The sequence below is a fragment of the Falco biarmicus genome, chromosome 18 (assembly GCF_023638135.1).
Source record: "Falco biarmicus isolate bFalBia1 chromosome 18, bFalBia1.pri, whole genome shotgun sequence".
Taxonomy (NCBI): domain Eukaryota; kingdom Metazoa; phylum Chordata; class Aves; order Falconiformes; family Falconidae; genus Falco; species Falco biarmicus.
In genome coordinates, this window is record NC_079305.1 from 381388 (window position 1) to 408898 (window position 27511).

General features: G+C 57.0%; 1 protein-coding gene across 1 annotated transcript in view; it reads left to right on the forward strand.

The window, feature by feature from the left end:
* Positions 1–4542: 4542 nt before the first annotated feature.
* NUDCD3 (NudC domain containing 3) overlaps positions 4543–27511 on the forward strand; it is a 31986-nt gene continuing 9017 nt past the window's right edge. Inside the window, exons 1-3 of the mRNA XM_056363053.1 lie at positions 4543–4818; positions 7387–7685; positions 23448–23580. Of these exons, the coding sequence (XP_056219028.1) occupies positions 4621–4818; positions 7387–7685; positions 23448–23580 (630 nt within the window). The 5' untranslated portion in view covers positions 4543–4620. The remainder of the gene's footprint in view (positions 4819–7386; positions 7686–23447; positions 23581–27511) is intronic.

Here is a 27511-nt window from a genome sequence, read left to right on the forward strand (position 1 = left end):
CTGGCCATGGGGGCATCCCCCTTGCCCTGGAGCACAGCCCAGCTTTCCCCCACCAGCAAAGGCCCCATGCAGGGACCAAAACTGAGTCCCACCAGGACCAACTGCCGCACCTGGCCTGGGGGATCCTGTGAGGTCCCAGTGGATTCATAGGTCCCCCCAGCCCCCCTGCCTGGGTGGCACAGCCAGGGTGCACCCCTGCGTGCTGCTGGTGCACCCACCCCCCATGGACATGTGTGCACACACAGCCCCCATGTACACACACGCATGCTGAGTGCACACATGTGCCCCCAGGAGGGCCAGTGCCCATTCCCACCTTGGGGTGACATTGCCCGGCAGGAACCGCGGCTCAGTGGGCAGAGCCACGATGTTCCAGCCCCAGGGCAGTGGGTCAGCCTGGCATGGGGAGCTGGGGTGGCCGGTGGGTGGTTGTGTCCATGGTTCATCGGCTCAGTGCCGGCTGGGGCTGGTCCGTCACAAGCTGCTGCACTGCTGGGCTGCCGGTGACGTGGGCCTGTGGATGGCACCCGGTGGGGGGAAGCGTCCGGGGTGCCCCGGCCCTGCTGCCCCACTGCCCCTGTGTCACTGGGCCAGAGTCCATCCTGTGTCCCTGCAGGCCCTGTGTCCCCAGCTACATGTGGTGCTGGGTGTGCGGAGCCGCAGCGTGGCCCAGCGTGGGCCTGAGGGGTGAGGGGGCGCGTGTGCCTGGAGCCTGGGGTCCCCTTTCCTCTCTCAGCCCCCTGAGGAGGTAGTAGGGGATCAGCCTGCACCCTTACACCATCCCTGTCCTGCATTCCTGTCACCCCTGGGTGGCCCCATCTGCCCTAGATGGGCGAGTCTGTGGGGGAAACTGAGACAAGAGCCCCTGGATGAAGCTGGCAAAAAACATGGCCTGGGCTCCTGGATCCCATCCCCCTGCACCCCCAAAGCTAGGAGAGCACCGAGGTGCATCTGCATCCCTGCAGGGGCAGAGGCAGCCTGGGGGTGCATTGCTGAGCATGTGGGGTGCAGCACAGAGGGTGTGGGATGTGAGGCTGACCGCTGAGAAGTGTGGCACTGAGCATAGGGGGTGCAGCAGTGGGCACGAGGTGCAGCACTGAACAAAAGGGGGTGCAGGGCCACATACATTCGGAGCAGCATCAAGCACACGGGGTGCAGTGCTGAGCACACAGGGTGCAGTGCCAAGGATGCACTGGGGAATGAGCAGGCTGAGTGCCTTTCCTAGATGCCTCCAGGTGAATTCGTAGTGTGAGGACCCAACAGGAGTCAGCAGCACTGAAGTGCTGGCAGGAGCTGGATCTCAATGAGCTTTGAACAGTCGTGATGGGGAGAGCTTCCCGAGGAAGAGAGTACAATGTCACTCCTGCCTTAAAGGAGCCCTCTAGCGATGGTATAGCCATTTCCACCACATTCAGCCCCAACGTTTTTCCCAGCCAAGTAAATTTGAGGCTCCATCCCTTGGCTACTGAAGGCAGCGGACATTTTAATTTCCTCTTTTAATGCCTTAACCTCTGCCATCTCCATCAGTACCCTGGGGGGAATACCAGCAGGCCCCCTCGGCTCATCAATGCCGAGCTGATACGGCTGCTCTCTGGCAATATCAGCACCCAAACAAACGGAAAGTCACTATTCCCGCACTCATTCTACTCTGTCTTGGAGGATCAGGCAGCCCACAGTCTAACAGTATTCTGAAAGACAGAGGCAAAGCATTGAATCCCTCACTTTTCCCTCATCCCTATTCCTCAGGTGACCACCATCAGCAAGTAGCGCTCCAATGCTTTTGTTAGGCCTCTGGCCATGAACATTAATTCCAACCCCCTTCTTGCTGTCAGACACAGCCCTGGCCAGTTGCAGCTCTCCCCGAGCTTTGGCCTTTTAAGTCTCCTCCCGGCAGATGGTAGCCTCAGCTCTGGCATCTTCCTGTGAAGCCTGACCTCGCTTCCAGTGATTGTGTGATTCCTTTTTCCTCTGGAGCTCTGCAAGCATCTCCCTGTTCAGCCTGGCCAGCCTTCAGCCCCGCTAGCCTGATGTCCAACACAGGGCAATTGCCTGCTCCTGAGCTTCTCCAAGATGCTTCTTCAAAACTGACTGGCACTCACCGATTCCTGAGCCCTCAACAGCGGGTTCCCAGGGCACTCTGCCAAGTGCCTCCCTGAGCAGCAGAATGCTTGCTCTCTCAAACTCCAGGGGAGAAACTCTGCTGTCTGTTTTTTCTCATTACACTGCCCATTTTGAAGTCAACCATCCCACGATCACTGTGGTCGAGACCATCTCGCCTCCCATGAAAAGGCGTCAGGGTTGTGCAGCCCAAGAGCTTCATTGCTAGCAGGATCCAAAGGCAAGGGGAAGGACAGTGAGAGCCCACACATAGCAGTGGTACTGGGTAACCTGGGCACAGGTTTCTGCCACCATTCCTGAGGCCGTTGGGGACCCGACACCTCTGCGTGCGCAGGGAGACGCGACACCCAGTGTGGCTCTAAGTCCCACCCTGGCAGTGGGCCAGGAGCCGGCAGAGGCTCCAACAGCAGCAGCAGGCACAGCTGGGCCAGCTGGGCTCGGTTTCCTGCGGCGCGGCTGCTCACGGGCACGGGCCCCGGCCCGGCCCAGGCCGCCCACCCCCGGCCCGGCTCGGCTCCGCGGTGAGGGGCGGCGGGGCTGAGGCACCGAGGGAAGCGCAGAGCCCCCGCGCCGCTGCCCAGCAGTGCCCAGAACCTGGCGGAGGCTTTTCTGAGCTGGCAGGGGACATCCCACAGGTGCAGGACCAGCAGCCATTCACCATGGACATGACCAGCATCCATGATATGCTGGCTTGGCTCAACACTGGTGATGGCGAGGACACCATCCCTGATGTCCCCTGCCGCAGCCAGCTGCCCGACTTGGAGTCAGGGTGGAGGGTGACTGCCCCAAGGACTGAGTAGTGACAGCGATGCTGGGGGACACTGACCCCTCCTGGGGCAAGGTAGTGATGTCTCCCTTGCTGCAGCCCCAGAGGGACCAGGGTGGGCTGGCAGCGGTCCTCCCCACCTGGCTGCCAGAGAGGCCCATGAAGCCCTCTCAGGAGAGTCCTGTGGAGACTTCACAGGAGAGTTCTCCAGAGAGTCTCACAGAGAGTTCAGAGGGCACCGATGTACACTTTTATGGGGAGCCCCCTGAAGGGTCACCCAGAGGGTCCCCTGAAGAATCCCCTGAAGAGACCCCTGAGGGTCCCCAGACACTCTCCTGCAGCAGCATCCTTCCCCATCCATCGCCAGCAGGTTCTGCAGAACCCGCTGTCTCCGGGCAGCAGTGCAGAGCAACTGGCCAAGCTGGAAGGTGCGAACACCTCAGCTCACCTGGGGGGCATTGGAAGGGGGCCTGGCCACAGCTGTGCCGCTGGGGCCTCCTGCTTCCCAGGGCGAGGCAGGGGACACACCGTGCTGGGGCAGAGGAGGAGGGATGGGCACCTTCACCTTCTCCCACCTCACAGGAGCAGGACTCACAAATTATGGATTCGAGAACATGCAGGTGAGAAGTGTGTGATGTAAGCGACCAGATAGTGAGTGCAGGAGTTAGACCAGCCCCTGCAGGGGGATGGAGCCCTCGTTCACATCATTGTCGCTTTCCTAATGAGCTTGTAAATTAAAACTTAATTTACAGTGTGTGTAGTCCTATAAATTTGAGAGATCCAAACAGACCATGACAGGGGACTTGGGGACACAGGAATGGGGAGGGGGTGGCTGGGAACATGTGGGCAAGTGGGGACGTGGGGCCAAAGAGGGGGAAGAGCTGTGGGGGATGGGGGACAGTGGGGTGAGGGGAACACCGGGGACAGTGCCAGGGTGCGGGGCTCAAGCCAGGGGGCTGTCCACCTGTGAGGGTCCGAGGGACCCCATCGCACCCCTGATCTCGGGAGGAGGGACAAGGGGGTGCTTTCCCCCCACCACGGGGCACCCTCACGCTCCTGGGGGGCAGGACCCCTGCACCCCCAGAGGGATGGCAGCCTGTGCCACCAGGCTGGATGTGAAGCTGGGGTTCCCTTTGTGGGGGCGGCCGTGGAGGCAAACCTGCTGCCAGGGCCCCCCAGGACTCATGGAGTGGCGGGGTGCTATTGCCCCATGGGGGGCAGGGTGCTGTGCCCTATGGGGACCCTGTGCCAGGACCAGCCAGGGTGAGGCTGAGAAGTGGCCGTGTAGCCCCCCCGGCTGGCTGCAGTGGGGCTGGGGTGGGTGGGCACTAGGTGCCACAGTGGGGCTGGGGTCCCACTGCCACCCTGGGGGGCTGGGGGTCCCCGGGGCACTGCAGCACAGCAGAGTGCCCACCGGTGCCACAGGCTCGGGGGATCCTCTGGGCGTTGAGGTGATGTGGGGGGGCCTGGGGGCTACCGGGTGTCCCCCGGGTACTGGAGGAGGATGCGGGGCCCCACCGGTGCCACTGGGGGCCCCACTGCCGCTTTAAGGGGGCTGGGGACCCCCGGGGAACCCCAGAGAGAGGGCCGGGGGGCCCGGGCGTCCGGAACGTCGCGGTGCAGGGCGAGTTCCGAGCGGGCCGAACCGGAAGTGCGGGACCGGAAGCGCGGGGGTAGGGCGCGGGCGGACCGGAAGCGCGGCCGGGCGCGGTTGCCGTGACAGCGGGCCCGGAGCCGCTATGGAGGCCGCGGCCGCGCTCACCGACATGTACGACCAGGCGCTGCTGGGAATCCTGCAGCACGTCGGGAACGTGGAGGAGTTTCTACGCGTCCTCTTCGGCTTCCTCTACCGCAAAACCGACTTCTACCGCCTCCTCCTGCGGCCCGGGGACCGCCTGGGCTTCCCGCCCGGCGCGGCGCAGGCCATGACCCTCCAGGTATCGGCGGGCCGCGCGGGCCTGCTGCGCTCTCTCGGCCCTGAGGGCCTCCCGGGGCCGCTGGGCCTCGGCAGGCTGTGGAGGTGACGAGGCCGGGCCGTGCTGCCTGTCGGGTGGGAGGTGGAGGCCCCGGTGGCCGGTACTGTCCCCTCCGAGCCGCGCGGGCCGTGTCCCCCGGGGCTGGACGGGTGTGTGCCCGCGGGACAGCCGGGTCTACGCTGTGACGGCTGCAGTGCAGAGCCAGGCAGGGCAGGTGGGGCTGGGACCGGGCAGCACAGCAGCCCCCGGGTTACCGACCCTGCCCGGAGGGGTGGAGGAGGTGGGTAAGGTGTTGTGGCCGGTGAGGCAGGACGGTGGGTGCGTGGATGGGAAGCATCCCTCGTGTAAGGTGCTGAGCAGCCCCGGGAGCAGGCGGGGACTGTGAGACTTATGGCAAGAGCTGGGGTGTGAGAGATCTCTCACAGCCTGAGACCGACTGCTGGCAGCACAGGGCCAGGCTCGTCTTGTGGTGGGGCCCTGGGAGTCGTGCAGGGAGCTGCATTGGGCTCTGCTCAGCAGGAGCTCGTGGCTAGCACTGGGCTCGCCTTGATTGTGGGTGAGAGGTGGTAAAAGCTCTGACTTGCTGTTTACACCACCCAGCTGGGCTGGGCTTGGTGTTGGGGCAGCGCTGGAGGTCTCTGACTCAGGGCTTTTCTGAGCTGTTCTTAATATTTATTGACAGAGAGGAAATGCGTTAATAAAACTAGGTGTGATGCTGGATTTGGGGTGTTCATCTGCTCGGACCAGGTGTTTTCCTTCCCAGGTGCATCAGGCCCCGGGAATGATGCAGGCAGGCTGGTGGGAGATTCCTGCCCCTCTCCTTGTGGTGGTCTGTGGCACAAGGGGGTCCTCGTCACCCCCTGGCCTCCATGTCCCCAGGTTAGTCCCTGCCATGGGAGCACACTGGGCTCTGCAGATGAGTGGGGAGCCCAGGGGAGTCTCAGGCTGCAGAGGGGAGAGTGTGGAGCCCAAACCACTCAACAGTGGGGCAGTGATCATGGGAAACATTTCTCATGTCCTCCCTGGGAACTATTTTGGGCCCAAGCACAAGGAGGGAGGCACAGTGCTGCAGCCGCAGCATTTGTTCCCTGGAAAGGTGTTGGCCAGGGCAACCTTGCGGCTACAGCCACAGGGACCTGGAGGGTGGGGGCAGGTCAGAACAGAGTTGTTCCTCCTCCCGTCTTGGCTGCAGCCCATGGGAAGGACACTGTTTTGAGGCACTGTTCAGCATGATCCACGTGGGGCTGGCTTGAGCTCAGGCTTTCACTGGGGAGAAGGAGCCAGGGATGGGCACTGTGGCTTCATATGGAGTAAAAGTGATTGCAAAAAAAGAAGCAAATGGAGCAGGGGTGATGGCTGGCACTTGCCTCTCCCGTGTCATCCCATGTGCTGGTCTCTGTGTGGGGAAGAAGCCTGGGGTGAGGGGTGTGAGCAAGCACTGAGATAAAGCTGCTCCTGTCCCACTGCAGCTGCACCGGCAGGAGCCCTCCCAGCACTGTGTCCCTTTGTCTTGCACCTCCTGTACCCAGAGGAAGACTGGAATTAAGTGGTGCTGTGGGCTGGGTGCACAGCCTAGTGTCAGTCTCCTGCGGGAAGCACTGAAGCTGACCCCCGAATATTCCTGGGAAGCAAAAGGAGGGCTGTGTTTGACACTTGCTCACTTTCCAGAGTGTGTTTACAGTGACAAATGGCCTGGTGCTTGGGTGAGAGGAGCTTCAGCTCTTCCAAGGAGCACACATGGGTCCGGATCGCCGTGCCTCCCTCAGCTGCATCCTACAGCTGCAGGTTTAACTCTTAACCTGTGCTAGACAGGCAGGGCTAGAAACAAACTGCAGGGTGGGATTACATCTTCTCCTGCTGCTGCTGGCTTGGGCAGCCACCTTCTTCCCTGCCCCACCTCTGGGATTGAGGAGAGATGGCTTTTCTCTGAGCCAGTGCATGTTTTTGGCCTGAATCAGTCAGTTCTGGCTCGAAGCCCCACAAGATCGCTTTGCTCCATTCAGGCTCAGCTAGCACCCACGAAGCTGTCCTCCAGCTTCTCCTGGGGCAGCTCATCCTGTTTGCACGTCAGAGGTTCGGTCCAAGCTTGCAAATGACCCCTTGGTGAGCGCTGGAACTCAGAGTGAGAGGAGGCTGGAGGGACAACAGTTCCCTTGGAGCCCCCTTCCCTGCCAGGAGTTGGAGCTCATTGCTTTCCTTTTCCCTGGAGTAAGCAGCCCTCTTTCAAGCCTGATGTGAGCTCAGCTGCCGGAACATGACCCAAGAAATTATTTCAAAAGGGCTCCCAGGAGCTGGGGCTTTCCCTTGAGGTGTGTTTAATGTGGCCATGTGACTTTTGAAATAGTTGCCAGCTGGTTTTGTTGATGACTGAACAACTTGGTGTAGGGAGTGGGGGGTGGGCTGATGTCCAGAGAGGGAGGGACAGGAGGAATAAGTGCCCCAAGTGTGCGATGCTTCTCTCCTTCTCTCCTAGCCTCTCAGGCAGAGCTTGGCAACTTGATGACCTGCTTGGTTTGTTTTTTCTTTCAGGCATTCAAAGTCTTTGAGCGGATGGCCTGGCAGGATGATGAGAAGAGGCGCCGAGAACTGGAGGCAAAACTGAGGAAGAAGGAAGAGGAGGAGGAAGCTGCTGAGAGGGTGAAACTGTACCCTGCAGCTCAGGAGGTTGAGGTAGAGACAACAGCAGAGCATGTCCCAGCACTGGATGGCGGGGGAGCTGCGGGGACACAGGAATCATCGATAGCCCAGGACACAGCCCCCAGTCCTGTGTCAGTGGAGCCCCCGGGGGCTGCTGCCGCAGCAGAGCCCCGGCCAGCAGAACTGCCCACGTAAGGGTCTCTTACTTTCTTCATGCTCCTGGCGGGGGAGGGCAAAAACATGGAGGTGTTGTTCACTGTCCTTCTGTACAGCCCTTTTCGGGGGGTGGGTGGGGGGTGGGGTGGCCCTCCCCTGCAGGCATTTGGCCCTTTGGGCGGCTGTGAGGATTTCCATTGTAGGTTCCTGTGGCCAGAGGCATTGTGTAATTCCCCATTGCAGGGCAGAGGTTTGTCCTTCTATGGGTGGTTTGATGTCTCCCCCACCACTGAGCAGGGAAGGTGGCACCTCCCTGTACAGAGCCTGGCAGAGCTGGGCTGGTCCACATGGCTTCTCTTTGTGCTGGCTACCGTGAGCAGCATCCCAGCGTCCCTTTTCTGGCCTTCGCCATAGGGCAGCTGGGCTGATGGTCCTGTCTGTCACAGCTCTGGGAAACCCTGGCACCTTCTGGTAACCCTTTTCTCATGGAAGTTTGGTGTCTGACTGCTCTGGTGTGCTGTGAGGCATCCTGGCAGCTGGCTAGGAGCTGGCACAGATACCTGGAATACCTGTGAGTTGGTGCAGGCAGGCCTGGCTGCATGGTGGGCACTGAGGCCAGTTGTGGCATCAAATACACGCAGCAAAAAAATGCGTTCAGAGACCTGGAGGTCTGTGGCCCAACCCTTTGTTCAGAGTGGGGCTGACTGAAGATCAGTCAAGTGCTGTAGAGTTTTCTCTTTAGCTGTGTTCTTTTGCCAGACTCGGTCATTTTCAAGCAGCCTTGGGTTTTACAAAAATGTCCTTGTTTCAAAGTGCTTGCAGGGTATCTGTGACTCTTCCAGCTCGGTTCTGCTGAGCAGTGGGAGGTGAGCTCCAGCAGGCTGGCATGGCCTTTATGAACCACTGACCTGAGCGCAGGTTCCTGTGCCGGGTTCACTTATCCTTCTCTGAGTGTCACCTTGATCCCTGAGCTGAGGCAAAGCTGCCTGGCCCCTGCTCAGGGCCTCACATGCATTTTGTTTCAAGCTCTTTTGTTGCCTTGCTGCCTGAGTCAGTGCTTTGCCTCTCCCGCAGGAGTGATGCTGTGAGCAGGCCATGGCAGACCGCCATCTCCTTCCTTCCCTGCTGTCTCTTGTGGTCAGAACCCCGTGCAATCGCTGCACCCCCCCCCATCTGCTCACTGCTGATTTCCATGCCGTACGTGGGGTTTCACTGCAGTCCATCCCCGCTGTCCTACTGGCGCCTGGGGAGGAGGAAAGCTTGGGCCAGTGATCCTGGTCCTCTGGGCCAGTTTTAAACAGCAGTGAGAGCAAGCTGCCGGAGGGAAGCAGGCTTTTGGGAGAGCCCCAGGTCCTGGAAGGACCGGGATGGCTGATGCCCCTGAGAGGCAGAGAGGGTTTGGACCCAGACCTCTGGCTGTCAGCCCCTGGCATGTGGAAGGGATGGTCTGAGGACCAAAATCTTGGGCACAAGGAATGATAAGTGGCAGGACTGTGGCATGGACAGAGCCTGCAGCCTCGGCTCAAGGCAGTGGTAGAGAAGGCCTGAGTGTGGCAGCCATCTGGGGGCTAGGGAGGGGTACCAGCTGCGACTGGCAAAGTACCTGCCAAGTAACTTGATCCAGCGGGGAGGAGGAGGACTTGTGCTTAACTCAATCAGTCTGACACACATCCCACAGGATAAAAAGAAGCCAGAAGCCAAAAATGAAATCACCTGAAAAGCCATGTTCTGCTGCCTGTGCTCGAGCTGTCCTGTGAAAGAAAGATTGTCGCTGGTGCTGTCAGTCTGACACGTCTCCCAGCACAAAACTAACGAGCCAAAAAAAGCCCTGTTAGAGCAGGCAGGTCTCTGCAGCCAGGCTGCACGGTCATGGTGCTGGCCCGTGTTTCCAGCCCAACTTTAACCTCAACAGAAAGGAGAGGAGAGACTTGCGCCCTCCTGCCCCAGGAAGCCATGAGCAGGAGGGAGCTGGGGATGGCCTGAGCACTGGCTGCTTGTGCGCCCTTGCAGTCTGCATTTGTTGCATTCTGCCACATGAAATTTTGACTGGAGCCTTTTGTTGTGGGGGCAGCAGCTGTTGTGAGTGGTATTTAGCTGCCTGAAAACAGATGTCAAGGCTGTGGGAAGGAAAGTAGAGGGGTTAGGAAGGAAGCTGAGGGCAAGTGCAGGAGCAGGATGTGTCTGACAGCGAGTGTGTTGGAGCTGATGGGGATGGTGTCTGCTGTGGGTGGAGAGAGCCCAGCAAAAGCTAAGCCCGTGCCTTTGCTTCTTCCACCTCTTTGGGTATTTGTCATGACACAGCTGGAGAGTGGCCCCTGACAGACTTCAGACACTTGGATGCTGTTTTGCAGGTACAGATGTGGCATTGAACACAGAGGCCTGTGTGGCAGCTTTCCCACCAGTCTAGCCATGAAAAGAAGGTGCCTTCAGCTGAATACAAGTGCCCCTGTGGCTTCTGCCCTGCCTGACAGGCTTTTCTCCCTTTCCTCTTCCTGCCTGCGCCTGTTCCTGCTGCCCCAGACACGCTGGTGGGGTACAACACTTGCAGCGCCCTTGGAGCCTGCCCAGTTTGGGTGCGTGGTGCGTGAGACCTGGAGCAGGAGGACCCGTCCAGCGCGGCTTCCCAGCCCAGTGGTTTCCAGGCCAGAAGTACCGCGTGTCTGCGGGCTCTAAGTAGGGCAGAGCAGCCGGCAGGTTTGTCAGACGGCTGCAGTTGGTTTCGGTGCCTCTGGGGGGCACTGGAGCCCCCCGAAAGGCAGCGGGGACCAGGAACGGGTGTCCTGGGCACCCCTCGACAGACTGTTAATAATTTAACCGGCTGCTTAATTCCGCACAGCCCCTTCTGAGCAAAACCCAGAGCCACCAGCCCGGTTACAAGGGGCGCATGAATAATGCGCAACTCTGGCAGCAAGAATGCAGAAAGGAGCTTAAACGAAAATATTGTCCATCTCCCTTCATTTCCCCTGCCGCCAGTGAAGAAAACCGCTGCCACCAAAATCTATATAAAAACTCGCTCATTCTGTCAACCTGACTGCTCCATAAATGTAGGGCAGGTACCATCCCAGATCTGCCAACTCCCATCAGAGCCTTGCTGCGCACCCGGATGCTGAGGTTGTTCGTGTGCATCTTGCGAAGCGCTGTGAGATGGCAGCGGCTTTTTCGAGGTCGATCCGGAAGCGGAGAGCAGAATCAAGCCAGCTTTGCAGATGCAGAGGCTTGCCCACGAGTGAGGAGGGTAGCAGAGCTCAGTTCTGTGTTCTGCCAGCGTCTTGGCCAGGTCTCCCTGAGTCCCTCACCTTACCTGCCTGTGAAAGGCAGGTGATGCAGTTCCTCTTCACTAGGAAGGCTGCCCTGTAAACACGCTGAGGACTGAGGTATCTTTTGGGTGACCCATGTGCCAGGAGCTGTGCTGAGGGGAACCAGAGGTCTCCATGCCGCTGAAGAAGCCAGCTCCTCAGCTTGGCTTGCAGCTGCCCTGGGTGTCCTCACCATCCTGCCCCAGCTGTTGTGGCTCTCCTGCTTTCCCCACCTCACCGGGAGGGCAGAGGGGCACTTGGCCCCCTTGCCCCCCTCCCCCCGCCATGGGGCTGTTCATCCCTGGAGTGCATGGCTGGGGTTGGTGTTGCAGCTGCACAGCTCGCGCAGGCCCCAGCTCTGGCTTTTTCCCCATCTGCTCCCAGAAGCCATCCTCGCCTGAGCTCAGCTCCTAATTTTGAACACCTCCGCTGCCCAGCACCCTCCCCTTCCCCCAGCTTGGATTTCATCCTGCATATATTTGCCACAAAGCATTTAAAATAGAGCCCGGCAGCCCACGTGTGGCACTGCGCAGCCCAGCCTGTGCGCTTGGCTTGTGCTTCCTGACTCTGGTTCCTGGCTTCCCTCTGCTTTCTTTCATTGAGTATGAACTGGGGGGAAGGCTTTCCTCACCTTGTCCCGTGAGCCCCATCCCAGGGGTTACTCTGTGTGCAGGCAGGAGATGGCGGCAGGAGGTTAGTAGCAGCAGCTCTGGAAGCCTGTGCATGATGGTGAATGTCTCACCTTCATATATTTCTCCATCCAGTCTTTGTGTCTCTCCTGGGTGCTTCAGCCAGGCCTGCTCAGGATGGGGCAGCTCTGGGCTGTATCTTTGAGACCGTCTTGGACCTTGGGAGAGTGACCTGCTGGAAAGAGCAGCAGGGCATTTGATTGTCAGACAGGTGAGGTCCCCCCCAAGAAGGATCTTTGGGGGTGGACAGATATTGAAAGGTTCCCCAAAAAAGATGATGGTTCCCCCCCAGGTGACTCCCGCGCAGCTCCTGCCTCCCCCCAGGCAGCAGGGAGTTGGGGCAGCTGCTGATCCCTCTGCTCCTCAACCTGTGTAGGGCCACAGCTCGTGTTGGAGCAGGCTGGCATGGTGGTGTGGCACCTGCACGCTCCAGGTTGGGCTGCCTTGCTGTGCACAGCACACCCAGGGCTTGAAACAGAACCAGCGCGACACAGAGCACCATGCAGGCGGAAAAAGACGTACAGCATCTCGTCCCTGGGGAAGGTTTGCGGCTGCTGCCGGGGGACCTGTCACAGCGACTCGTGCTGCTGAGCCAGAGCAGAGCAAAACCCTGGGGTCTCCATGACCTAACTGTTCACCTCTTTTGGCGTGGAGAGGGAAGAAGAGGCTGTAGGAGGGGACTGTGGTGAGAAGGGGGCTGTTCACAGTTCCACCACTGCCTTGGTCGGGCCTTGGAGGAGACTGCAGGTCTTTTGCCATGTGTGGCCTGGGGAAGAGACTCCCCCTGCCCTGTGCATGTAGTGCGGTTGTGCTGAGGAAGGGGACAAACAGGCAGCAGTGCTGTCTGCGCTCTGTTCTGGCCCTTGCTGGCCAGCAGAGCCCTGACCACCCTGTCCAAGTGAGCTCTGCCATGGGCCAGCTGGCCGCTCGCTGCTCTACTGTCCCCTTAAGTGGGTGGCTGGCGGGGCTCAGCAGTGACCTACAAAAATCACTTGTGTACTTTCCGACTCACTGTCCCTAGTGAGAGGCAAAGCAAAATTGAACTGAAATGTGTTAATCTGGTGAGCTGACTTCTCTGATGCTCCAGCTCTCTCCTCTCCTGAGAGCTGCTGCTTCCATTCCTGGAGCCTGTGGGGCCTTGGGTTAACCCTTTGTGGGGAGTGCTGGGGAGCATCCCGGAGATGACACAGCAGTGCTCTGGGAAATTTCCATGAGGCTCCTGTGTTAATCTAATACCATTTAGCAACGGCTTGGCTTTGCCGGAAGCCCAGATGGATTATTTTTTTTTCATTGCGAGGTGCTTGCAGGATGGGCTTTCTGGCATGGTTTCATTCTCCTTGGGGTGCCATGGAGGGGAATTTCACTGCTGGTCACTCACGGCGGAGGAGCAGGGCTATGAAGAGGAGGTACTGCTGCACGCTGCTGGCTTTGAGGCCAGTTTTGTTTGACTCGGAGGCATCATTGTCCCAAGCTTTCTCCTCTCAAGCATTTTCCAGAAGAGGCAGTAGAAGGGAAGGGAGCCTGTGGATGCTTCTGTTCAGCAGGCTCTGTCTGGGACCATCCAGACCAGGAGCCAGTTAAACTGGTTTCTTTCACCTGTGTCCCTGTGGGCTTCCTGGTGAGCTCACCACAGTCTGTGCTGTTCTTCCAGCCTGACCCAGAAAGTCAGAGCCGATCCTGATCCATATTTAAGGCAGAGTCTGTCCTGGTTCTGATTCCTTTCACATGCGTGAGCTGCGCAGTGGTGCTGCAAGGCACCCGGGGCTGTGCGCAGGGAATTCCCCTGACATGGCCAAGGCCCATCGTGAGCAAGAGCCAGACAGACCTCCAGAGAACGGCCTGACCTGGTACAGCCAAGCTCCATCTGGCCCTGTATCCTGTCTCCATCAACGACAGATGCTTGGGGAAGAGGAGAAGAACAGAAGAGTGTGCGGTGATACTTCCTCTGTGTTTTACCCCTGCCTCCAGCAAACTGCAGCTCCGTGGCTTTCTGAGCCAGAGTGAGTGCTTGGTCTTTCGTGTGTCCTGGTAGATTTTTTTTCTTTTTCCTTTTGTCTCTGAATTTCAGCCCTCACATGCTGGGGGTCTCTGTGGCAGTGTCCTGCAGCAGGTCCTCCATCGTGCAGCACTGCTGCATACGGCTTTTATCTGTGCAGGTGGCGAGGCAGTGAGTGGTTCCCCATTTGCCTTCACCCTATGTAGGGTTTTCCTGTGATGTCCATTCCCCCTTTAAGCTTGTTTTTAGGCTGAAGAGTTCTCATTTGCTTCTTTTTTTCTCACTTAAGCATCCTCATGCTCCTCCTGGTAGTACAACTCCTCTGTTGTTCCTTGCTGATGTTGGGGTGGTGAGGGCTGTCCCCATGCTCTGTGTGTGTGTGAACCCATCAGGGTTCTCCACTTCCTACCCTGTTTCTTTGCTCCTGGGCTGTTCTGGTGGGGCCAGGGAACCCTTTTCCTTCCCTCCCAGTGCTCCCCAACACTGATGACCAACTTTCCAGGTGGGAGCTGCAGCCCATTCTGGCTGGTAACATGAGCTTCACAAAAGCCTTGCTGCTCAAAAGCTCCATGTTGGCCAGACCTCCCTCCTCCAACATGCCCAAGCGAGGAAAGGCAGCGTGTCCTCAGCCCGTCATGTAACGCAAAGGCTGCTTCGCTCTTGGAGCTGCAGCACTGGACTTGCAGTGCTGTCACGTTTGGTTTCTAGGAAGGACGTGTCCAGGTTATACCGGGGGAAGCAGGGAAACTTTAAGTCTTCCCTGCCAAGGAGAATCTTTCTCTTCTTGCAATGGAGAGAGGCCGTGGCTTCCCACTGGGAGAATTATTTTAATATGTAAGCCTTCTCCCATAGCAGTGTAAGCTCAGCTGCTCAGGAAGCATATTTTCAAAGGGCTGAAATGCTTGAGCTGAGGAGGAGATCCCCCAGCCTTCTGTCTGGTGCAGCCCTCAAATGTAACGAGCCTTTTGCAGCTGATGAGGAATCGGTTGGGGTCCAATTTTCCAGCACTTTCATGAGGAATCGGACTCCTCCGGTTGGGTTGCTGAGATCAGCAGCAAAGTGCCAGCTCCCCTGTCATGCACTGAATCGCTTAGGGCTTTGGTTGCCCTGCCAAGGTACTGAGCTCCAAAATTAGGTCCTGGGACCAAAAATAACTAAATTAAAACCTATAAATTTTTCTCTTAACAAGCAGAAAATCCCAGGGCTGGAGGCCGAGGGACAGTGTGTGCCTGATTCTTATTTAAAAAAGCATTATCTGTTTGCTTGTTTTACGTTGTTCACCAAAAGAAGTGGCCTAATGTGGAAACTAGCATGACCACACGGGTCTGCACAGTGTGGTCGTGCCATCAGGTGTTGGGAGAGACTGGGCCAGGTCCTGTCAGTGGTGTGAAGGTCTGAGAGGCCACCTTGTCCTATGCTCCCACAATTCAATCCCATTGGATTTCTTTGGCCTTATCCCCTTTTTTCAGGGGAGACATAATTGGATCCAGCCTGGTTTGTCTGTGTTTAGGTCTCTCAGAGGAGACCTCTGAAACCCAAGGTTGTATAAGCTCTGTGCAAACAATAAAGATCCCAGGGGACTTTCCCGAAGAGTAGTGTGTCCTGCTGTCCTTGACCTAAATATCCCAGCAGTAGTGAGATCTAGCCCTCTGGTGATGATGCTCTGAAGCTCTCCTGTAAGCTGGCAGTGGCATTTAAACTTGCCTAATGTCAGTAAGTTGGCTCTGTCAAACAGCTCCGTAAATAACTCAGAAACTGAAAGGGAAGGCTAAAAGCTCCCCTGAAGAGTGTGTGAGCTTGGAAAAGAGCAAGCCTCTTGCCTGGCAGGGAGAGGGGCAGAGCATCTTGGTGCCGTGCTTGGGACTAGTGGGACTCTAGCTGCTGTGGGTTGGGGGGATTCACTGTTTGGCTGCTGGGTTGAGTAGTAAAGGCTTCTTTGTCTTGCGTGGGTGTTGTGTTGGGCACCTCGTACAGGGGAACCTGGGCCACTTCTCCCTAAGCATCATCCAGGCTTGATGATACAATGTGGTAAGGGGGAAAGTGTCTTGATGTCTTCTGGTTTTGGTCATTGGTCCCATCCTGGTGATGAGTTGAAACTATGAGGCTTCCTGAAGGTGCAGAGACCTTCTGTAGAGCTGATGGTGGGCACCACAGGCTGGAGCCTGGGCCGTGCAGCCTGACTGGGCCATGCCTGAGTTTTGGGGATGAGGGGGAGGGTGTTGGCTTCCATTTTTTTGTCTTTTTTTTTTTTTTTTGAGCAGGACCACAAAGGCTGCACATTGTAGCCTTGGAGGTGTGTGCTCAGGAGCCCTGAAGACAGGGTAGTGGGCCATTGGGGAACCGCTGATGAATTTCTGTCCACTTTGGGGGTGAAAGAGACCTTCCAAAATTGGATTTGGGGTGTTCTGCCCCAGCAACCCAAACACACATGGGCTGGAAGAAACACTGAGGCTTGGGAGGGCCCTGGAACACACCCTGGGCCACTGCTGCACTCAGAGCTGGAGTGTGCTGACAGCCAGAGAGCATCAGAGTAGATCCGAGTGGATCCTGGGGCTTGTTGACTGTGGGTGTGAATTGACTTTTAATAGGGAAGGGTTTGGTATTCAGATTACTTAATGCTTTGCCAGAGACCTGTGTTCTGTACAGAGGGAGCCTTTATGAAATACTGGGTGCCTCCAGGACCTCACCGAAGGTGCAGGAGAGCCCACAGTAAGCATTGCTTCTTGCCTCAGCACTGCTTGGGCAAAACCAAGAGACACAAAGGGCAACGGGCCTGATGTTTTCATGCCAAAAGATGTCAAATCGAGGTGGGGGGGAGGCTTCTTGGCAGGGTGCGTGCAGAAGGAGCACAAACCTTGGCATTTTCTACACATGCAATCCCTGCAGCTTTGGAAACGCAGCTTTCTGAAGAGGTTACACTTTTGCTTCCGTACCTGTTGCTCAGCTGCTCCTGCACCCATATTGGGACCCTTGAGGAGCAGAGGGCACGTTTGACCCTCTTCAGATTCATCTTAAAAGCTGCGGGTTTGTAGCTCTGGCTGTAATCCAGCTCAAGCTGGGGCTTTACAGAAGCTGTTCAGGGTGCACAGACCATCCTGTGGCTCAAGGTGGCTTTGAGTTTTCATCTGGTCATGCTGGCAAGCAGGGGACTAGGAGCCAGGAGCTCTGGAAATCTGTATTCCAGTGTGTGTGTTGGTGCTGGCAGGCAAATGTGGCCTTTACATAGCAATGTGGAGAGGACTGTGCCATTGCCTGCTGCCTGCCCACCTTGGCTGGTCTTTGACTTGCTTCTCCCACGATGATTTCCACCGGCTGTGTGCAGCCCTATTAGCGCTGGGAAGGCTGGATGCAGGTGTGGTCCAGGGTGCTTCCCCAGGAGGGAGAGGGGATTTGTGATCATGTGAAGGCCTGGAGGCTGCCAGCCATCTGATGGGAGCAGGAGCCTGGGTGGGTGACCCAACTGCTGCCCGGGCAGGAGGGCAGTGGCGGCTGGCACAGTGCGGCTTCCCAGCAACCCTGTGCTACTTGCAGCAGCCAAGCTGAGCATATTGCAGTGGTTTCAGGGGGACAGACTGCGAACACTCCTCTCATCCTCCTCTACATCATCCTCCCCACTTGCTGGGAAGCCTAGCAAGATGCTCTGAGCCAAGCAACGCTGGCTGTGAGCTACAAGATCTGCTGCCGCCTTGGTTGAGGGAGAGACAGCGGGACCATGATGTGCAGGAGGTAGGGCCTTTCTTCCACCACACCTCGGGTCCTGCTAGTGCTGGCACTAGGAGCTGCCAGAGGCATCTGGCTTGGAGAAACCCACCCCAGGGCAGGTGCTTCCATCCCAGTCAGAGGGGAAAAGCCCTTGGCTCCAGCCCTGTTGAGGTGCTGGGTGACTTGCAGCGCAGCAGCCTGCCCAAGGCACATGCTTCATGTCAGCAGCAGCTTCTCTTCCTGAATTTGCCGGTGCTTCCTTGAGTCATTGCAGAGCCAGGGACGTGGGATTAATTATGTTGATGGACGCCACTCGCTCTAGGCTCCTGTCACGGAGCAACAGCCTTGATCCAAATGTCTGATCATTGCAATAAATGCGGGCTGGACTGACGGCATGCAGTGCATCTCCCTGGAAGGCCTCGCTTGCTGCACGCTTATTTGGGTTAGGCACACAGACACGTTGTGCCTGATTTTCTCTTTTCCTACTTGCTCAGAACTTCATTATTACTTAATGAGATCTTTCCATTCTTGGCAACCTCTTGAGCTTGAAGAAGGTTTCATGTGTTGGACAGGACCTCTGACAGTGGTTAAAATACAGAGCTGGGGTGTTTTTTCTCAGCTGTTTGCTGGCAGGGTGACTTGGTACAACACCATTCTCCCTCTGTTTTCCCCACTCTAAAAGGAGGAAGGTCTTGTGGAGGGTAGAGGCTTTCTTTTGTGGTTGGGATGTGCTTGTGGGACCCGATGGGATGTGTTGTTGATGGCAGAGCGCAGGCAGGGTAGGATTGTTATAAATACCTCCTTCAGGAGCAGCTTTGCAGAAGGCAGCGGAGTCTAGGTCTCCATTTCTGTGTGTGCTGGGTTCGTTGCCTCGCCATGCCAGCCCAGCTTTCTCCCCACATTATCCTCTTCAGCCTCAGCCAGCCTCGCTTGCCCAGCCTCGGCTGTCCCGGTTGTTTCTTTTCTCCACCCACCTCCACATCTGCATCACTTAACTGGCTTGACACATTTTCCTTAAAGCTGCCTAAATAATTCACCTTGACTAAAAGCAAACAGCAGTGCCAGCCCCAGAGGAAGCATTCTTTGAATGCCAAGTGACTGGAGGGTGTGTGCTGTACTGGCCCTCGGCAGTGGTGGTGCCAGCAAGTTACAGACTCCCACCCTGAGCTCAGCGGTCTGCTCAGCCAGAGAACCAGCACTGGCTGAGGTGTGTCCTCGGTCCTGGTGGTGGTGGACACTGAGCCATCAGGTCGGCATACCTGCCTCTGCAAAACCCAGGTATCCTGGACTTCCATCAGCCTGCTTCCTGAGGGGGCAGGGATCCTGCATCAGAAAGCTGAGATGCTCCAGGCTAAGAGGATCAGTTTTCTTAAGAAGTTCTGAAAATCCTTGGGACTTTTTTCTTTTCTTCTTTTTACGGAGGAGAAAAAAAAGTCCGTTGGGATTAGGCCCATATGAACTCCTTCCCATGACGCTTGCCCACCTCTGCGCCTTCTCAGCAGCATCAGGCTGAAGGACAACTGTGCCCATGCTGCTGTATCTGTTCCTCAGCTTTTGCATTCTTGCACCAAAAATCCTCAGTAAAAAGGAACCCGGTGAGCTGCCCTGCTTCTCCTCGTGTAAAACATTACACCAAATCCTTCTGTGTTTGGTTCCTGCTCTTGGTTTGCGTCTGGCGCTTTTCCAGAGCTGGTGCTGGAACTGTTGTGCTCTGAGGATGGAAATGCATTCAGCCAAGTGTCCGCAGAGGAGGGGATTGCTCTGTCGCTGTTTCCGCGTCACTCAGCTCATCGTGCATCACCAGCCCACGGAACTGGAAATCCCGGAATAAGAAATACCCAGAAATTGGTAAATGGGGCCCAGTGTGTGGCTCAACCATCGGGCATCCAGCCTGCACACCAGAGACAACTCTGCCTTGGCAAGCCTTGCTCAAGCAGCACCTCCTGGTGACACCACCACCTCTCATCAGGTCCCAGTCCCCTCTTGCTACCGTTAAGGGTCTGACCCTGTGCGAGGGGAGCAGCTCTGGTACTGGTGACAGTGCAGCCGTGCAGTGCAGCTCCTAGGAGTGGAAAACATATCGGCTGCTTCTCGACGGTGCATTGTTAAAGGTTTCACCTCCCCCAAAATGACACATTGCGAGCAAAAATAGAACAAGACAGAACACACAGACCCACCCACACCATCCCCACCACCCGGCAGCCAAGTGCACACGGTGCCAAACCCTTGGTTTTAAAAGCTGATGCTTCTTCACCCTCCCTCTCCTCAGCCTTGCCACCACCTGCCCCAGCCTGGCGGGTGGTGCAGCACCCTGGCGAGCTGACCATCACACCGGGAGCAGCTATGCCATTGCCAGGCTGCTGGCAGCATTGTTCTCCAACCCACACTGCACTCTGGATCCAGCCTCGATCTTTGCCTGGTGGGTCTGTGGACAGGGATGTCTCCTGGCAGTAGTGCTCGGGCAGGAAATTCTCTCGCCCACTGCACGGTGGTGCTGTTGAAGCGGCAGGAGGGGACAGCTTTGGCCAGGAGAGCCACCTCTGGCGTGGCGTGAGCTGGGGCTGCCTCCTGCGGATGGCAAGGGAAGCTGCCTCCCAACTGTGGAGCTGGGTCCAATTTCTTGAGTGCCGCCAGCGTGAAGGGTGGCGTGTGCTAAGCACAATTGGACCGGGCAAGGATCTGGCTGGAAAACCTCCAGGAAAGGAAGTGTTGCTCCAGGAGATGGTAGGGCTGTCAGCAGTTTGTCAGAGGCACCTAATGAGGCTGAGGCCTGCGTTCGCCACCCTGAATCTTCATTTGCTCAAGAGCAGGCAGTTAAACTTGCAGGGGAATTTAAAGAGGCCTTCATGAGTTTCCCCTGTGATCCTGTTCTGGGGCACAAAGTTTCGCGTTAGTTTCACATCTGAGGATTTTGAACATTAGGAGCAGAGCTGGAGCAGGGATCAGTGGTGATGACTTGCAGGAGGAGCTGGAGGTGTTTGGGCTAGCTCTTAGGGAGGAGGGCAGCAGAGAAGTGATGGCAGTGGTCCCTGCACCCCTGGGACAAGCAGCCACAGCTGGGGGGAGGTTTAGACAAGGGTAAACTTCCCCGCAGAAAGTTGGCTGCGCATGGGGATGGGTTGACTGGTGCATGTGTTGCCCAGCCAGGCAGGGAGGGCGAGGCAGCGAGGCTGAGCTTGTCCCAGCAAGCTGTGCGTGGGGACACAGCAGAGATGGCTGTGAAACGTCCCTCTGTCACCCAGTGCACTGCTCTAGTTATGGCAAGGGGGGAGCGAGGACGGGGGAAGAAGACTGCTGTTGCTTGTTCAGTAGCGGTGCCATGCAAAGAGAAGTTTGACAGAGTCACTGTAGTGCACGTCTTGCCTCAGTTTCCATGTGCAAGTAACCCAATTAACACTGACTTTTCCCAGGGCTGCCGTGAAACTAGTCATGCCCTCACGGGGCAATGAAATCATGCTCGGCGAGCTCTCAGGAGGGATAAAACATCCAGGATGCAACTGGCCAGGGTCTGCTCAGTCCCAGAACTTTCCTCCTGAGGAAGGGGAGATGCATCAAGGACAGATGTGGTGGCTTTGTGGCAGCAAGCAGCTGCCCCTGGATCATACTTACCTGTGCTGTGGCCATGAGACTTTTGCAGCTGGCATCTTACGCACACTTGCCCTTGCACTGATGGGTTTTCTCCCATCATTGATGCTCTAACAAGCCTTGGCTGGGCACAGGCTTGCTGCCTCCTCCTTTAGCCTTTGCGGTTTTCCCGAGGAAGGCCAGGAGGGGACGGGTGTGGAAGTAAATAGCCATTTGCTGGTTCTTGTCTGGTTCTTTGCTCAATCGCAGAGTCACCCATGCGTGGGATGGCAACTCCCAGCTGAGCTTCCCTCTGGTGTGTCACTGGCAGGTTTGGAAGGAGCATGGTGAGCTCTGCCTCAGCTGGTGCGACCACTGAGCCTGAAAACGGGGCTTTTCATGGAAGGAGGATACAGTCGAACTGAAGGATGCTGCAGGAAGGACTGTGGGTTGTCAGAAAACCCCCACACAGAGCTGCCCCTGAAGGTCACAGAGGACCACATAGAGGCCCGTGCTGCTTAGAAGGAAACGCTCTCTTAGGAGGAAAAAACCCAGCTGGTTTTAAAACCCAGTCAGGTTTATTTTCTGGTTCGCTGCATGGCCACATACACACTTGCTCCAGCCCAGGGGAGCTGGGGCGGAGGACAGGAGCCCTGTGGACCTGCACTGTGCCCAGGCAGACCCTGCACGCAGGGACACGTCCTGCTGCCCCGGGCAGTGCATGGATCCTGACCTGGGAGAGAAACATCCCTGGGGTCTGTCAGGGGCTTGTGCAAGGTGGTCTCTGGAACAGTTGTGCTCCAAGAGCGGGGCCAGGTGCCACTGCTGGGCTGGCTCAGGGACGCATTTGCTTCCCGCGGAGCGAGCGGGGCCCCGCAGAGCCGGGGTGGCCCACCGATCCCCCTCGCCCTCCAGCCTGTTCGACTCCTACATCCCGGGGGCGGTTGGGAGCTGACAGCTGGAGCCAGCCCGCGCCAGCGCGGTTCGGTGCTGCCATGCCAACCCCGTTTCCATGGCAATGGGCACCCAATGGGCGACTGCCAGGCAAGGCCAAGATGCCCAAAAAAAGTGATGCGGTGCCCCCCGCCCCCGCCCCCCCCCCGAAATCGCTGGCCTGAGGCTGAGCCCATGGTCACTGCCAGGCCCCGTGCTGCCTGCGGGGCCCCGAACCGGATCAAAACAACCCGGGGCACGGGTCATTGGGATAGGGCAGGCAGAACCCTCGGTGCACTCCGTGGAACCATCAGGAAAAAAAAATTGGGGATGATGTGCACACAGCTTCTTCTAGCAACACACTCCAACCGTCTTAGAGCCTAATTTAATTAAAATCGATGGATCTTACATAATCCTCAGGGCGCCGCACTGCTGGAAGCCACCCCCACTCAGTGCTGGCGAGGGTCCCTCGGTGTGGGGGTGTCAGGAAGGCAGCGGGGCGTGGAAAGATGCAGTCCCTGGGGCCAGTTGCACCCTGGTGCCACTTGTCACCGGCCCCCCCCCCCCCTTATGTAACTTGCTGCAGCCCCATGTTTATACAGCTCCAGATTGAAGCCTAGGTGCGTATCAAAACATTTTAAAATAACTCTGCCTTTTGTTAGCACCACAGCTATCTTTAGAAAATATTTTATTTTATTTGAAAGCCCTCTCCAAGAGTTTCAATGGAATAGATCCTGAGCCTGCCAGCAGTTTAAAGGGACATGGGTGTGATGGAGATCTCCTTTCTTGGCTGGAAATGCTGTATTGATTATTGCTATTGATCTGATAAACCCCATCCTACCCCCAGAACCTCTGCCTCATCCATCTCCTGAGATTTCTGCAGCTGGAAGTGGCAGCGTTTTGCTCAAGTTGTTGCTTGTGATCTGCTTGTCCAGTTGCCTCCTTCCAGTGCCGTGCCATGCTGTGCTGGCTCTTCAGGCATCCAGCTGCTCAGCTCCATCACCTCTGTCAGCAACTGCCCTGGTCACAGCAGCTGGTGACTTTCCCAAACACACTAAAAGCAGGAGGAGGACAACCAGCTCTGTTTTTTCTTGGTGAACCTAGGTTGCAGTGATGGGCCACCACCTCTGCAGCCATGGCAGTGGCTCAGGAGACAGCGCACACCTTCCAGCACGTGATGGTATCCCCTGCACCAGCTGCAAGGGGTGCAGTGGATGCAGCAGAGAAGTGGAGAGGAAGAGGAGATCTATGCTCATGCAGAATTAGCCAGGAAGGTGCTCCAAGCCACCCAGGACCAGCTCTGCACCTTTGGGCAGCCAAATTATCATGTGTCTCACCAGCTGTCCCACTAGCAGCCTGACTTCCACTGTGGCACACTGGGGAGAGGGCTCCCACTGGGTCCTGGGCTGCTGGCCTGAACCTTCTCCCTTCCTAGATAGGGCCAGCAATGAGGGAGGGACTGGGCATCAGTCTGAAGCATTAGAGATGCTCACAGGATGGCCAAGAAGAGGCTCTGCCCTCCCTTTCTGCATCTTGTATCCTGCTTTCAGGTTTCCCGCTCTCTCTAGGCTCTGTCCTTTCTGACACCTAGCATGTCACCCCTCTCTTCCCCTCCAGGAGACAGGAGCAGTTCCAGACAAACCCCGACAGCTACAACGGAGCTGTGCGAGAGAATTACGCCTGGTCCCAAGACTACAGCGACCTGGAAATTAAAGTGCCTGTGCCCAAGCACATTGTAAAAGGCAAACAGGTAAAGTGGTGTAAATAGTGTGTCTTTCAGCATTTCCCTTTCCCTTGGGGCACCCAGCTTTCCCAGGAAGCTGTGTTTGAAGCAGAAAGGCTCCTTGTCCTTCATACTCAAGGAGCAGGGTGTAGTTGTGCATTTTTCTCCAGTGCTGGGTATGTGGCTGGTGGGGACCGACGGTCCCAGCCTGGCCACATTCCTGTTACAACTGCAGTGTCCTTTGCTCCAGCCCCAGGGGGGTTCCCTGGCACTGTATGCCACTTTCTGCATTTTTCCTCTCTGCTTCCACTGACAGCAAACTCACATGCAGGTTTCTGAGCCTGGCTGGGGATGGATGCTCCCTTCCCAGTTCCTCCCTCTGGCTTGGAGTGTCTCGTGCCTTTTGTTTGCAAGTGGGAGCTGCTGCAATGGCTCCTCTGGCATTCAGGAACTGGAGCAGGCACAGCCTGTGTGAGACTTGACCTCTGGGTGGAAGGGAGCTGGGGCTGGGGCATGGGCTGAATAGCCAGACCCTCTCCCTGGCCACCTGCGTGGGCAGGGAGGTCTCACCTCCCTCCTTGGCTCAGGCAGGAACTTCCCTTTCTCTGCTTGCGGCCAGGAGCAGTCACATTGTTTTTTCTTCATCACTTCTGTTCCCTCCTGGTGAGGGACTCAAGAGGAGCATGCTTGTGGCTGGCATTAGTTGGACCCAGAAGGTTGAACTCTCCTGTCTTTCCCAAGTACTGCCCTCTCCATGGCTGATTCTGTATTTTTCCATTTGGGAAGTCCACGCTCTCCCACCTCCCGTTCTCCTCTGCTTCCAGGGTGGCTGAAATGAGCACGCTTGGGTTTGTTCACCAGCTCCAGCCTACACAGCTCCTGATCATGCCAAAAGAGTGTAATTGGCAGCAGCAACCTGAACCGGAGGGGTGAGGGGGCAAACGGCTGCCACGGGGACAGCAGGGAGACCAGGAGATGCATCTCTCCCAGTGGGTCTCTAGAACAAACCCAGGCTGTTTCTTGGAAGGATTTGGGAGCATCCAGATGGATGTTGCATCCGTCTGCATCGTATTGCAATCACGATGCCTCTCCCTGCTCAGGGCAGTGCCCTTTGTGCTGGGGGAGTTGTGTCCTTGCCAAAAAAAAACGCATCAGGCTTTGTCTGCCCCATCCTTTGCCACCCAGAGGCATGGGGGCCTTGCAGGTGTTTGGGGAAGGGGCAGCATGCGCTGTTCTGACCTTTTCTCAACTTGAGACTGTGCCATCGCTGTGGAAGAGCCCCTGCACCTCAGTGAGGGGCAGAGGGGGTGGGTGTTGGGGCAGCTCCTTCCCGCACTGTTGCTAGTGGTGTGGCTCTGCCTGCCCTGGCCCTGGTTTTTCCCTGCACTGCCCTCTCGGGGCAATGGATTGTTCAGATGTTGGACTTTCCTTATCCTTGCAATGTGCCTCCTGGTGTTTGGTTCCTCCATCCCTCTTGGGGCTCCTTGGCAGCTGAGTTTTCCTTCTAAAGTGATCCTATAAATGTCCTCCAGCCTCAGGGGGCTGGAAGCAGATAGGCTGGGTCACAGGCCAAAGCAAGGTGGTTCAGAGCCATTTTAAAGCTTGATGGACTTCAGACACATTGTTGATGGGTTCCTGCAAAAGAGAAGCATTCCCCTACGTTCACCACACAGCTACATCTTTTTAAAAAATTATCAGGTTTTTGGCTTGTGCCTGCCAAGGCAAGATTAAAAATCTCCCCCATTAGGTCCCTGGGCTCAGAGTGCGCCCAGCTCTAATGCTGCTCAGAATCTTCCTTATGACACTTTTTTGGATTCAGGCTGTTGCTATGGCACATTTTCACTCGGGTGAGCTTAAGGTTTCCTTGTATGGAGCTCAAAAAAAGTGTCCATGGAGCACAAATGGGCAATGGGGTAGGTGGGAGCATCTTCCTCTGTGGTCTCCACCTCTCTGATCTACTTACGGGCGCAACAGGGGCCCATGGATCTCAGCACTTCCTGAGCACTTAAATAGAGATAATGACAACAAGCCTCTCTTTTTGCCTGGCTCAGAGGAGACGAGCTAGATTCCTTCATAGGTTTGTGTTTGCTTGTTTGATTTGTGTGGGCGGGTGTGGGCGTTTTAGTGTGCGCAGAAATTACTGTGGTGGAAAGCCACGGCAGAGAGCCGAGATCTGGGTTTGCTTGCGAGCGCCAGGAAAGCCAGGCATTTTGGGGGGCAGAGTTGCTTGTGGTGAGCACATGGTGGGGGACAAGCAGCTATCGGAAACTTGGGGGTGCCCCTGCTGATGGCTGTGCTGCCAGGACAATGTTTTCCACGGGATTGCCCTTGGCTTCCCACTGGGGTCAGGTGCAGGCTGTCCATGCACAGTTCTGGCAGACCCTGGTTTTGCTGGCTGTGTGTGCCCTGAGCACAGCGTGGCAGGACAGTTCAGGTGGCAGGGGACGGGGGAAGGAAGGGCAGCTCCTCAAAGAACCTGGCCACCCTGCTCAGTAGAGTTGGGCAGGTTTTTCCACCAAGCAGAGGCAGTTTTTCCACGAAGGCACCCAAGAAGGAGCCACTGCCCATGTGTGCCAAACCCTGCGTTCACTGGGCACGACCATGTGCACACGTGAGTCCTCTCAGACATTTCTCTCCACGCAAGGGCAGTCAGGGCTCTCCAGCAGTGCATGCTTTGCTTGTGTCCCCTGTCACCACTCCCAGTGGGCTGATGTGCCAAGAGGGGCCTTTTTTTCTGGCTGCAGGTAGAAGCGAGTATTGCAGTTCCTTGGGCCGGCTGGTTGTGCAGCCAGGTGGCTGGCTTGAGGCTGCCCCATTTGGATCTCTTCTTCCATCTGAGTTTCCCCACTCCCTGTCCTAATGCCCTGGTGATCTCAGAGCCATCTCAGAGATGTCCCTCAGCCCCACCAGCTGTCTTGTGCATCTACTTCGGTATAAAACCCCTCTCACACTTGATTGCTGCTGTCCCCCTGGATCCCACAGGCATGATGCTGCATCTGTGCCTTCCATATCTCCAGCCGCCCTGGCCTTCTATGCCCCAAAGAAGCTCCCCCAGAAGGTGACTTGGGGGTCACCTTGTTTTATTGCCCTTGACCCTTTCTGGGCAGGCCCTGTTGTTGTACTGAGAATGTGGTGTCAGGAGCCCTGTCCATGTGCCTCGGCACCAGGGCACAAGGTGGTGGGAGAGAGCAGAGCCTCATCCCCACACCTTGTCCCTGTGGTGAGGCCTCAGGCCTGGACTGCAGGAAGCTGCTCCAGGCTGCAGCCTCCTCAGAGATGTTTCCCATCCAGGAGGAGCTGCTTTCACAGAGGCTGTCTGCAGCCACATGCCAGGTGGAAGCCAGGTATTTTTTCCTGTCTGGCAGAGCTGGAGCTCCTGTCCCTTCCCCGATCCCCTTCCAGTCATGGTCCTGCTCCCAGCCGTCAGCATCAGATCTCAGTCCCGGTGTCACCCTGTGCCGTGTGTGCTGGGCTTCCTCTGCTCCTGTCGAAGCCCTGGCAGCTCCCTGTCACACGCTGCAGGTCTGGGGGCTTTATCTAGGTGGCATCAATCGTGCAGTCAGGGTGCCCTCCCCGGCTGGAGCAGCTTTGCCTGTCTCTTGCCTGCGTGGAGCTAGTGAGCTGCTGGAAATCTCCTAGGTAATGGATAATGTAATAACATTTCAAATGAGATCTGCAGAGCGGGAGGAAGATCTGGGGGAACTCTGGGAGAGAATGCAGGCAAATGTCACTGCAGTCCCTCCTCTCTGGCCAGAGATGGGGCTGCACCTGGGGCAGCAAACCTGCCCCTTCCCAGCCAGGTCCTCCCCTAATCCCCTGGCCTGGCTCAGGCTCTCTGCTGGCAGCAGCTCAGGGCCGAAGGGGAAAGGAGAGAGCATATGGTCTCTCCGGAGACCAAGGGTACTGCGTGCCGTGCAGCAAAGTCGCAGTCTGCCTCTGTCTCCTCGGGGGAGGGCCG